General features: G+C 36.2%; 1 protein-coding gene across 1 annotated transcript in view; it reads left to right on the forward strand.

Moving 5' to 3' along the window:
* Positions 1-2,914: 2,914 nt before the first annotated feature.
* LOC140157909 (uncharacterized) overlaps positions 2,915-14,389 on the forward strand; it is a 32,161-nt gene continuing 20,686 nt past the window's right edge. The window contains exon 1 of the mRNA XM_072181156.1: positions 2,915-3,312. Coding sequence (XP_072037257.1) covers positions 2,915-3,312 — 398 coding nt within the window. The remainder of the gene's footprint in view (positions 3,313-14,389) is intronic.

Below are 14,389 nucleotides of genomic sequence, written 5' to 3' on the forward strand. Positions count from 1 at the left end.
TGCACTGTTGTTGACTGTAAATATTTATTTCATGATTTTCATCAGCTGTCCGCCCTATAGGGTAAATATTTTCTAAATTGTAAGCATACGCATACCGAATTAATCGCAAGTATTCAATGCACATGGTCTCTATGTCACAAGGCATAGGCTACCATAGTTTTAGTTTTTCTAGAATTACACTAATTGTTTTTTCCCTTTAGTATTATATAAATATTAACCTAAAGCTGCTGACATATTAAATACCGTTCCTCGTAAACCGTGTATATATAGGAGTGGTCTTTATTTAATACAACATCTGTGGTTTGATTCTAAATAATTAAAAATATAACTTTCAATTAAGAAATTGCAAAATTTCCTCTGTAAAAAATGTTGTCACGTGAAAAAAGTCACATGACATACAGCATCTAGGGCACTGAAGGGCGTAAACCACCAAATAACTTCTCCATTGAAAAGCACGTAAAAATCAACTTTTTCAAACGGTGATTTCTACCAGGCGTGACAATATTTTTCACTTTTTACGTCATCCCTGTATTAATTAAGGACTGAAATTTTATTTAAGCTTCAATTTTGGGGAACTTTATAGAATCAGTTTTTTTTTAAAAAATGTTGAAAAGCGACGCCGCTATTTCAACACCAAAACTAGCATTAAAACTTGTTCCGTTAGCAGTAATTCGGACAGGGCCTACTTTTCTTGTGAAATCGATTTGTATAATTTCATATCTATTTTAGTCATTAATAGGTTACTATCTTTCATTTAAATCAGAACATGCCAACCTCACGAAGAACATGGTCCCTAAGGACACCACATTGTCTCATGTAGCCATATACGTTTAACCGGAACTCATCACCATTGCACCTTTCGCGCAGTGATTTAGTGTAATACGCCCTTGAACCGCACAAGAGGTTTCAATTTTTTTGAACTTTTCTCTATTTTTGGAAACAATAAACTATACTAAGAAAAAGTGTCATTTCTTTAATTCGTACATTACACCAATCTGCTATAAGGGTTCTCTAAACAATTTTTGATACATTAAAAAAAACCGCCATTTTGGGTACTTTTGACCATTATGGATATAAGCAGAGTTTATAGCAGGTTTTATCATCTTTAAATACAATTATGACATCATAATAGTTAAAACTTTAACAACAGTGAGTCAAATAACTTCAGTTGCACATTACATAAGCAAAATGCACAAATGTTTCTGCCCCCCCCCCCTCCCCCATGACAAGCATCATCTCATTGCACGAGTATATGCCTAGGTCGAAAACGTTAGGGGTAGGGGTATAAAGACACGCCACCCCCCCCCCCCTTGCGCGCATATTTTCTCCCAATGTCTGATAATATTACAATATCTTCAATCAAAGAAACTCGTCACAAACTTGGTTAATCAATTTCCCTCTAGAGAATTGAAAACGGCCGCATTGTAACTAATAACGCCATATACCGACCAAATTTCGTTAAAATTGAGAGGAAAATAGAAACGTCACCTTAAAACGCTATTGATAAGGCAGTTGGAGGTACTTGGATACCTTTGATGGGATAAATGTTTCCGAGAGTATCTTATAAACGCATTTCATGTTATACGTTTTTCAATTATTGTACCATTTTCTTAAACAAAAATTTTAAAAGTTGAATGGTTATTCGATTCTAAGCTCAAAATGGTATATCTGAACAAACATGGCCGCCATTGCCAGCTTTGGTACCAAACCCTGTTTCCAACGAATTTTCCAGAAATTTATACTCTAAAATCTTGTTTGAAAGCTTCGGGATTATAAAATAGAATATTCTCATATCAAAATAAATCAGTTTGAGGGGAAAACTTTCTTTAATAACTTTAAATTCCGAATTTTATAGCTCATTCCACCATTTTTAACATGCTTTCAAGGGCGTAAACCACCAAATAACTTCTCCATTGAAAAGCACGTAAAAATCAACTTTTTCAAACGGTGATTTCTACCAGGCGTGAAAATATTTTTCACTTTTTTACGTCATCCCTGTATTAATTAAGGACTGAAATTTTATTTAAGCTTCAATTTTGGGGAACTTTATAGAATCAGTTTTTATTAAAAATGTTGAAAAGCGACGCCGCTATTTCAACACCAAAACTAGCATTAAAACTTGTTCCGTTAGCAGTAATTCGGACAGGGCCTACTTTTCTTGTGAAATCGATTTGTATAATTTCATATCTATTTTAGTCATTAATAGGTTACTATCTTTCATTTAAATCAGAACATGCCAACCTCACGAAGAACATGGTCCCTAAGGACACCACATTGTCTCATGTAGCCATATACGTTTAACCGGAACTCATCACCATTGCACCTTTCGCGCAGTGATTTAGTGTAATACGCCCTGAAGTCTATTTAACAAATTGTATTTAATATCACTGATCTAGGGTGATTCAATAAAGAGCATACCTGCAAGCTTCTGCATGCATTTAATATTTTTAGGGAGTGTTCATTAATACTTTGGTAGGGGGGGCTGGTCTTCCTCACTTTTTTCGCCCGAAACTTTTTGACCCCCCCTCGATGGACCGCTAAACTTTTTGACCCCCTCTTTTGACAGACAAAACTTTTTGACACCCCCCCATTATCGCACACCGACACCGCCTGGCTAATAATTAGGCCTATTTGGTGCAGCAGAGACATTAAAATGAATACACGGGATCGATACACGTGAATTGCTATGCACGATTTAATAATAATAATAAATAATAATAAAACGAGATTTCTAAAAGGCGCACTAATACACGCAAATGCGGCCTCTAAGCGCCAGAATACAATAAAATATAACGAACTGAATTGGCAAGAAAAATACAAGCAATATAATATACACATTATGAAACAATTTAAAACAGATATAAAAACATATAATATAATAGGTTAAAAATAGAAACTTGATTTAAAAACTAAGATGAGAGAGACTCTAGAGCGACACGCCTTGATGAAGATTACAGAGCAAAAACACAAAGAACCGCAAAAACCAGACATCGGGCGTGTCGCTCCCAAGTCCTCAATGGCAGAAACATTTCTCACTGCTCCAAGACATGAATGCAAAATGAGAAACAACGACACTGGAATGCAAAGAGCGAAAAACAAAGCAGACAGGCTGTGGAGCAGAGAGAAAGAATCAGATTTGAAACATAATAAAAACATGAATATTGCAGGCAAAAATATACACAATGATAAGCAAGAAACTGAGCCTTCAAAAACATGCATAATGCAAGCAAAAATATACACAATTATAAGCAACAAACTGAGTTCAGGAAAAACTGAAATGCAAGAGTACCAACAAAACCTAGCAACCATATAGTATTGTCTGAAAAGGTAGCTCTTGATAGCTGTTTTGAATTGTTCGATTGAGATGATATTTCTGATGTTACCAGGAATGCTGTTCCATAAAGTAGGTGCGGCTGCCGCGAATGCTCTGTCTCCATAAGACACGGTACGTGGCCTTACAGTTTGGTGTTGAAGCAAGTTCTGTTGTGCCGATCGAAGACGAAAATCTTCGGATACCGGGTTAGAAAATGATGAATATCTCCCGTAAATGAATTTTTCTCAAGAAACCAGATGTGGTCTCATACACTTGAAAATACGTGTTGAACAGATATGATGGTCGCTAGAATGCGCTTTGAAAATTGGCCGTGCGCTTTGAACTCAAAATCGGACCAAAACTCTAATTTTATATTGCGTTGGACCTGTATTGGCCAGAACACATGGAACGCGTTCATTAATGTAACGGTTTTTTAACACATGACACGTGTTCAACTTATTTAGAGAACACTAGTGTTAAAGTAGAGAACACAGGTGTTATTACCCCAGAACACTAGTGTAACATGTTCTAATCCTTTAAACTCTGGTGTTCAAAATTACTATCTATGAACACCTCGGACACATGAAAGAAATGTAACGGTTTTTTAACACATGACACGTGTTCAAACATTGATTTTCAGAATGCTGGTGTTCAACCTTTATTTATACATAAACAAGATAATGGCGGTGTTCCGAAGAATTCCGATGAAATCAGAGAGTTTTCACCTAAGGCAAGCCCAAGGCTCGAGCCGAAACAGATGAAATAAAACCGTCGCCGGTCCCAGACCAGGGCCTTGAGGAATACAGAAAGTTACATCATGCACACCATGCATTAGGCCTACACATATCGCATCATAAAACTTTTAAAAAGCACTTAAAATGCTGTCTAAAAATTGTAAAATGATGCCCTTAAAGCGCGGCGCATCTGGGGTGTCTGATGTGCCCACACCCCCCTCAGAATTGTGCAATAAGTAAATATTTTTTTTTACAAAAACGTTTTAGATAAACCGATATTTAAATTTATTGCTTTTATTTGTTCTTGTATACCGAAGTATTTCTGAACGCTCCCTTACCAGCAAAATTAAACGTATACCATACTGCAGTTACTGTCCGTTTTCCTATAGGCCTACATAATACACAGTGCTCTTTCCCATTGACGCGTGACCTCTACAAATAGCCTACGTAAAAAGTATGGGGATATGCCTAGTTAACGTCGCTGTGTGAAAAATAACCGGCCAATATTAAAAGTACTCTTCTAAAGTTCTAGAAAATATAGTTTTGTAACATGTCCTAAATTTTTAGCTAATTTAGATGTTTGGAAATATTCGCACTTTGGTGTTTTAGGAAGGATATGTAAACGACAGATAACACCAAAAATATGAAGAAATTATTTCCAAACCGTGTTAAGTCTGCAAACCACCATGTTTCTCATTTTCAAGAACGCTGGTTAACAATAAGCACGTATTGTCTCATTTCGTAAACAAAGCCCACACACAATTGTTCTCAGCGCTCGCTTTATAATCGTTCACCCAACTGAAAGGATAATCCCAGCGCATTGCTCCATTGTATACGTGTAAAAGCAGAAACATATGATGTGTGTATTTAACCAGAGAAGATATGATTTAATCAGTTGAGCTGTTTTCAATGAGTGTTATCTTGGTTTAATAGCTTTTAATGGGGTTTAAGTCCTGCAAAGGTCGAATTGAATTCTACTGTAGACATGACTGCATCATGCGACCTATTCGACATTTTCGCCAGCCCATTCGGGGCTGGTACCTGTTTCAGGTTTGGGGTCAGTTTACTCAAGAGATTATATTTTAGTGGTATTGGAATGATTTTTTTTTTACTTTTTGTGGTTAAATTTTTTTAAATATTTTAATTCGATTTGTTAGGAAAAGTAAGTATGTTTTGCCGTTTCAACGAACGAAAACGAGTGAGTATTACCAAAGTTATGTTTGAATTAATATGACTTTAAAAGTTTTAGGTATAGGCCTAAAATGTAACAATAATAGTTAATATACAGCATCATATGGTCAGCAGAAGAAAAGTATGTCATTTCAGTGTCTTTGACCCGGGGTCCTTGACCACTGAACAGCGTGATATCATGTTGATAACATATCTAAGAATCAAAATCTTCATCATATGGACCATATTGATGTCAAAGTAATTATCTATCATATCCTGTGTCGTTTTATGGATAAAAATGACTCAAAATGCTATTGATGAAATAGTTGCTATCATGAACATCAGTTTTGCCTTTTCAACGGGAAAAATCCGATGCAAAATAAAGTTTTTAGGGCCTAGCTATAATATGGGCATAATTTATGCATGTAGGCCTATAGTATTGAACAATGTACCCATTTGACATGCACTTATATATAAATAAATTGTCTTACTTTATTAATTTAATAACTTCTATGTTATAAATAAAATGACACATAACGTAAGTGAAGCTACTTTCTATCTTTTTATTTGATTCATAAACTTACAGTCAAGACACACAAGAGTGAAGATTGCAGTGAGTAATCAGTCCTTTATAAATGTTCTTGCCACCATCTATCATATAGTAAACTATACATTGCGAATTAATATCAAATTATTTTAAAATAAAAATGTACATGTAAGGTGAGTTTATATTATGTTATATGGCGAATTTAAGAGAGTATTTCGTGATCCTAGCATCCTCTTTTTATGACATTTTTCAGTAGATATCCACAAAAAAGCTTATTCTAAAAAATTTCAGTTGATTCCGATTTTGCCTTTACGAGTTATGCATGGTTATGTTCAAATTTCACGATTACTTTGCTAACGAATTAATCTGCAAGAAATATTTTGTACATAAACATTATGTAGCCAGAGGTTTCCAGTGATATAAAAATCTCAACGTTTTTTGAGAAAAGTTAGGGGATGATGCTGTGGATCACGAAATGCCCTTTTAACTAAAACCTGCAGTCAGTGCAGTGTAGTATTTGTGACGTGGTATATCGAAAGCAGACACTTTTGGGCAGGATCGTAAATGGAGAAATAGCCAAAAATCTACCCGGGGTGATTTTTTCACGATTTGGGTTTATGATGTTATTAATGTTTAAAATATTGTCTGATCGTTTCAGACCGGAATATAACTGGCATGTTGTATTTTTGAGACATTTTTCAAGGTAATTCCTACTCTCAACATTGTCAATAATATTTTTAAAGGCAGCTTATCTATTATTAATATTAAAGGCCCATTCAGTGATTTGCTCATCCGGACGATCGTAAAAATCATCAAAATTTTGGTACCGTACCTTTGTTATTACATAGATGTGCTAAGTCTGCGAATGGTTCAGCCAAAAGCCGTGTAGGCCTATTTAAGACAAAATAAGACATTTTACACGAATCTGTATTTTTAGATACTGACAGTATCTAAAATTAGCTACAAGTATTTGAATGGCGGGGCTTGAACTTCGTCAGTACTGCTGTTTTCTTCATTTTTTGCCAAATTTGGCATTTCAAAAATACCAAATGACAATTTGAATGACTTAGGCCTATCCTTCTCTTTTAAGCAATTTATAAACAATTTTAATTTTTTTACTCTTGCACTGGGATCACTGAATGGGTCTTTAAGAAATATGGTGTATCATGTCAAAAACAGACATCTTTTGGACAACTTATAAATTTGGAGGCTTTCACATAAAGAGCTATTTTGCTCCACAACGCCGTTTTCCCCAATAAAATCGGACATTCCTAAGCGAAGAAATTGAGTTCGTAAGTTATGGTATTAAAAATTGGAAATTGAAATATCGTGGGTAAAAAGCTGAAAAGACAAATAAAACCAGAACAGAACAATTTAGAGAACAATAATGAATTAATAATAATGAACAATAATGAATTAAAGAGTTGACAGGAGATTAGGAGTTAATGTTTTCTGCAGTTTCAGTGTACATCTTCTCACCGTTGATGGTTTGGTGGACTGTCATGTAACATGGATGTAGTAAGCCGTGATCCTAAAAATGCCTTTCACATTGACCAAAACTAATTACAAGACCTCTTCTACATTGAGGCTGGCTTTCCCTTTTAGAGGGAATTTTTATTCACAGAAGGGTTAAAAGTGCCATAGGAGTAGCTCTCGGACCTCTTGCTGTGCCAGTGGTTTTTGTTTGTTTATTTACTTAATAATAATAATAGGCCTAATAATAGTAATAATAATAATAACAATAATAATAATAGTAATAATAATAATAATAATAGTAATAATAATAGTAATAATAATAATAAATCAAAACCCGCTTATATAGCGCTTTCAGTACGTCCGAAGACCTCAAATTAAGCGCTTTACAAAACAACAAAATATTAAAAACATCTACAGATCTCCAAACAACAGCAGAAACAGAACGAAGCGACCGGAGCTGGTTGATGGAGATCTGTAGGCGACAACAAACTTTTTTAAACTACAACAAAATATAAACTGGGCCATATGGAAGAACAGGGGAATACTTAAATTTTCCCCTGAATATGGACCCAGTATAAAGAAGAAATAAACAAACAAATAAAGCACCAAAATATGTATAATTAAGCATACGCATCAAAATCAATAACAAAATTGCACAAAAAAAGGTACTTTGCCTTATGTTATTTAAACGTTTTTACCAAAACCCAAACCCAAACCCTAAAAGTTAAAAATCTTTTCTATAAAAAAGATTTTGCTGGGTAGCTTCCCAGGTAGCTTCCATTCATACAATTTTTGGGGTCAAAAAGTTTGTTGCTGCAATTTTTGGTCAAAATTCAGGTTAGGCCCCTATTGCTCGCAGTGCATGTAGGCCTACGTGAGTGCTAGTGATGATGATGAATCAAGATTGTGTGGCCCCACAAAAATCATATAGGCCTAGATCTATTTACTCAATGAGTCAATTTTGAGTAAATTTCAGCCAGTTTTATTAAAATAGCTTAAAATTGAGCAAAGTGCCGTGGTTTTTTAGTTCAGAGTTCCTCATCTGAGCAAGAACCCTGACTGAGCGAAAAAAATCACCTGCTTGCTGCCCGCTTTCATAAAGTTCTGTCCAATTTAGTGACGTCATCGAAACCCGAAGTTTAATTTATGCACGATCATTGCCGAAAGGCCGATGTTTTTCTACTTTTTGTCTCCTTTGCGGATGCCCGCAATCAAGGTAAAACATGTGTAACATAGTGAAAAATCTGTGTTCATCAGTCATCCCTGCAATGAATATGTAACCTGAAAACGGTATTTATTGAAAGAAGATATATTAAACTTTTAATTCATGTGGGTATTTTTGTCATTTAATAGGAGATTCCGCCTGGAAACAGCGGCAAACGGCGAGTCCTGCCATAGGACTACCGTGTAAAGTTCACGTTGCAATGAGCTATCAAGCTCATCCAAAGACGAAACCAGTAGGTGTGCCACAACCTCAAGCTTACCAACAAACCAGGCATAGCTCGTATCCTTTTTATGAATGATATCAATGTGATCAAGTTCATGCTTGTAACCTGTGAACGGTAAGCTCAAACCTTTTTTTCGTGTGTTCGAAATTAGAATTAACATGTACCGGCATCTCACAACAACCTGGTGTTCGCCATTGCGATCCAATATGGATTCCACCGGTATGCGCCATCTGGCTCGTGTCTACACACGTGTGATTGCAAAATCACGCTTCTAACTCTTGTTTATAAATGCCTTGATTGCAATTCTAACCATGATAGGTTTTAAAAATGATATATTTATCCATACAAGTTATTAAATCCAGTTGTAGTGTTTGTTTACATTGATTTTTCAAGTGACAAAATGTGGGTGTGTATACTGTTTACCTGTGCAATGCTGTATGCAGCTCAGTGTATCTACTCATCATGACGTGGACATGCATGCATGATCATAAATCCACATCAGCATCCAGCAATATGGTACATTTCTTAATGTTTATGTTTATTTTTTATCAAATAATTAGATGATAATAATTATATGAATAATTTTTGATAATGATACATTGCATTGGCAAGTTTCATTGATGCAGGGCCAGACAGGAGTATAAATTCTGCATAAAACCGGGCAACGTTATTTCTATACTGCTGCGCATTCAAATTGCATTGACATTGTATTGCATCGTAATTTCATTTGTGTCTATGCTAATTATGTTTACACAACATGAACTCACGTGTTTTCAAGCAAATTCGCCGATAATAGGTGATCAAAAGCGATCGGAATGTTACAAAAGTGCAGATCGCATGACCAGCTTACTTCATATGATGAGATGATCTTTGGAAAAATACGGCATAATTTGTCTTGGTGTTTGCGGAATGCCATGCAGTAAAATATTAATACGTTGCGGCAATTCATGATTGACAACTAACAATCGTCGTGTCTTTCGTATCCTCCACTGTCAATTTCTTATCCACTCACTAATAATCCTCACAAAAGCTTTGTGTTGATTACGTAATGTGTGGAGGCAAATTGCAATAAGTACAATGAAATAATGAGTAGGGCGGGCTCTGAGGCGGGTTTCTTCTTCATCTTACGTAACAGTATTGTTCTCCAAAAAAACCGGAAGCTTGTCGTTTGGAGCTCTAGCTGAAATACAGCAAGATAATGTAAGATAGTAAATGTAAACCTGTATTTTAGCTAGAGTATCTCGAGCTATGCAGGGCCATGAATGGTTAATGGTATGTCTGACCGAATTGACAAATTTAATCATGCAATGAATTGAATCATTGAATGGCTGTGATAATTTTGCTTGCTTTTGCTATTAAAGGTCTCTCCTGGGAGGAACATTGGAGCACTACCATGCTACTCTTCCATCTTCATGCCCCCTCGATCCCGCCAACATTGTGATGATTGTATGCAGCAAGTTACTTTGAATTTACTCGAGAACTCGAGCTTTGATTTTGCACGATATTTACCGGTACACATTTGATACTACGGTACTCTAGAGTATGTTGCTATCGTAATTGTTTTTCAGTCGGACAGGCTGACCCCTGACAGCGTCAAGTCGACATAGATGACAATGACATTTTTTTGCATCAGATGTTATTCTGTTATTTTGAAATTTGGATGGAAGTTATTTCAAGTGAAATTTGCCCATTTTGAAAAGTCTAAAATCATGAAAATTACATGTATGTTTAATTTAAGTGCAATTTTATTTAAAAGCAACATTTTTGATATGATCGCCCGTCGTGATCGGTGAGCAAATTCGTCAAGACTTCTTGACCAACTTCATATTTGAGTTAATACGCGTGCATTTGACTTCACTCAATTGCTTACATTTTTTGGTCGTTCAGCATTGACCTTTTTTGCAATGGATATGTGTTACTCATGTACTTATTCTGTTAATATTGAAATTTGGATGAGTTATTTTGACTGAGTCAGTATTCAATCAGGGGAAGTACAGCACTATATAGCAGCAAAACTACACAACTGAAAGTCTGAAACCCTAGATGCCATTTGTTTTGTGCATGTTAAACCCTTGTAAATCAAGCCTTGCTCGAGAAGTCTAGCCAAGAATTTGCTCACCGATAGCTTCATGTTCTAGGTTTAGAGACCATTGCATCCAAAATCTAGTCGGGATTCGCTGAGCATTGACACTGTGTAAAAGCAATGGAAGTTCAGAAGTAAACACAGCCGACCACAACAGGCGATTGCATCAAAAATGTTGCTAATTAAAATTACACTTCAGCCAAATTTTAATACTGTCCAAAATAGGCAAATCGTGCTCAGGAGATACAGTTGACTCATCGTAATATCTTTCATCCAAACATTTAGAACAGAAACAGAATAAATAACCTCCGGTGCAAAAAAATTGCACCGCTGTTCGACCGAAAAACCATACCAATGCACTCTAGCATCAAACGCGTAAAGTTTAGCGTGTGCAAATTCGAGAGTTCTCGAGTAAATCAAGCCTTGACTGTATCTTTTATTTATAGTAAAGACCAATTTGAACAATCCAAAATATTGCAATTTTAGCAATGTTTTTGATGTGATCGGCTGTTGTTTTCTGCTGTGTTTACTTCTTAACTTCCATTGCTGAGCCTGTGGTTCATTCGAGCATTGAAGATTGAAGTGCTTGCAACTTTTGTACTGGTTCGTTCTTGAAAGCATTCCACAGTTTTTCAACATGCAGGGGCTCTGGCCCAAGAAAAGGGAAAATGGTTACTATGGACAATTGGAATTCTAGAATTATGTCGAGTGCATTACTATATTAGTGATGAACCGATCCACCCTAGATCGGAAATTGCCGATCCCCGATCCAAAAAATTTCAGATCGGCCCCATCCCGATCCAGATCCGATCCACGTTAGGGCTATTTTCCGACTCGGAATGAATGACGACTGTGACACATTTAACACTTCCATGTATGCTCAGTAGCTCTCGGTAGTACAGTACATATATGTAGTATTTTACCTTGAAAGAATTACTTGATATCCTACGAAATAACTCATTTAAATGCGGACTTGCGTAGTTGTAAACAAACATGTGTACCAATTTAATCAACTATGCATACAGCATGTGTAGCACACAATTCTAAGCTAGCGACGCGGCGCTAATCTGGCAAATTCTAGCTTGCTTCTCAAAGTTCGTTAACCTGTGTACCATGAACTTGTGAACCTGCGCAGACATGGTGCACAGTGGCATGCTTACGATAACAACAAGCGCACAGCGCTGCAGCATAAAATGCGGAAGTATATGTGACGTGTCATGTCAAAAGGAGACACTTTTGGACAGGATCGTAAATGGAGAAATAGCCAAAAATCTGCCCGGAGTGATTTTTTTCACAATTTGCGTTTGTTGCGAATTTGTGATGTAATCAATGTTTAAAATACAAGTCTGATAGTTTCAGACCCAAATATAACTGGCATCTTGTATTTTTTGAGACATTTTTCAAGGTAATTCCTACCCTCAACATTGTCAATAATATTTTTTAAAGCCGATATCTCAATTTCCAATTTTATAATACCATAACTTACAAACTCAATATCTTCGCTTAGAAATGTCGGATTACATTGGGGAAAACGGCATTGTGGAGCAAAATATCTAAAAGATACCCGGTATGTAAAAACCTCAAAATTGATAACCTGCCCAAAAGTGTCTCCTTTTGACATGACACGTCACATATAGGCCTATGTACAGTCATGTACGAGGCATTATGTGATATAACTAGAGGTTGATCATTTCTTGAACTTTGTAACTATCGTGGGAACACATCATGTACGGTACTTCAGTATTTATTAATTTCATCGTTTTTAACATCGTTCAGGTCGGAATATATCTTTTTTATCAAACAATGTTGGATCGGTTCACAGGATCTGTAATTGAGTGGATTTTTACCGATCCCGATCCACATCCGATCTGGCCAATATCGGGCCGATCCAGATCGACCGTCAGATCGGTTCGTCACTAATTACTATTACAATGCAATCCGACTCTGAATTCACAGTCAAACTCCCAGCCCACCCTTTTTAATTTTCCCCCATGCTTTTTAGCCAGACACCCTTTTTATCAGGGATTGACCCCACCCCCCTTTTGTGACCAAAACTTACAGCATTGTAGTTGTTGAATTTGGGGGACTGAAAATCGTACCTATCACAAATTTGGGTCATTTCCAAAGCAAAATTTCAACGTCCAGTTGCTTATTCTCTTTCGTACATAATGCACTATAATGGGCAGAAACGATATATTCTTATAACAAAATGTGCTTTTGCTGCGGGCTATTGCATGAGCGTGGAGCGAATAAATAAAGAATTTATTGAAACTTGGTGTTTTACTCGTTTAAGTTTTTAAAACCAAAATGCCAACTGCAGTAAAACTTAAAAACATTTGATTTAAAAAGAGTGGAATCTCTGGCATGTTTATGGGTACATTGCTGTTACTAGGGATGGCTCCACAAATGTTGACCTCGAAGATTTGGTATGAGGTCATTTGTGTAGGAACACCTCATGTTATTTGTCGAGATCCCATATCAAAGGAATCGCACGCGCTCAGAATCGTGCGCTCAGAATCGCACCCCAAAAGCACACCTCAGCTTAACCTGGTGTGCAGTTAGCAGCACACCAGGTTTTTTCAAAACTCAGTCCCTGACATCACCATTCTTCAACCCACTATTAAAGGAGTATTTCGTGATCCTAGCATCCTATTTATGTCATTTGTCGTTAGATATCCACGAAAAAAACCTATTAAAATTTAAGTTGATTCCGATTTTTGCGTTCGCGAGTTATGCATGATTATGTGTATTACACTGCTCCATAGACAAAGCGTTGTAATTTCGCTCTGGTGCACCAGAACGAAATTCAAATTTCACGATATCTTTGCTAAACGAATTAATCTGCAAGAAATATTTTGTACATAAACATTATGTAGCCAGAGGTTTCCAGTGATATAAAAATCTCAACTTTTTTTGAGAAAAGTGGGGAATGAGGCTGTGGATCACAAAATGCCCTTTAAGTGTAACTGTTTTGTTTATAAAGTAGGCACAGGGGAATTAATTTGAAATAGGCCTACCCCTAGTTAGGTCACACTTGACTGAAGAATAACCCAATTTGGGTATTTGGCATGGGGTTTTTTTTAGCCAGAATGTTCAGGAGTTTGCTTAAATTTATTTGATTTTAAAATGAAGAACATTGAACAACATTTTGCGACATGTATCGATCGATATACAATCACTGACATTGGATCAATTTTTTTAAGGACAACACAGAATTTAGAATTTGTTTATTGCATTGGCTTGGCTAAGATTTTATTTAGATCTGGTTGGTTGCTAAGACCTGTAAAACCTTAAAGCCATTATGCACATTTTCCATCAAATTTTGTATCCTTTTAAATACGGTACGGTACCAAAAATGAACAGAAGGATTTCTGTCCATTTTAGACCAAAAAGGTTGTAAATTTGGTAAAATGAAATAACCCCACTGGCTATCTTGGCTGTCTATCATGGAACTCTCTGGGGGATTTAATTGTATGGTACATTATGACTTTAAATAGAGACTGTTTGTACTCTGTAAGCGTTAAAAGCAATGACCATGCTGTAGGTAGGTGTTCACATAATCGAAATAAATAAATATTCTTAGTTACTGGGAGTGGTCTAGTTCGTAAACACATAATC

Source organism: Amphiura filiformis, chromosome 7 (genome assembly GCF_039555335.1).
Source record: "Amphiura filiformis chromosome 7, Afil_fr2py, whole genome shotgun sequence".
Lineage (NCBI taxonomy): Eukaryota > Metazoa > Echinodermata > Ophiuroidea > Amphilepidida > Amphiuridae > Amphiura > Amphiura filiformis.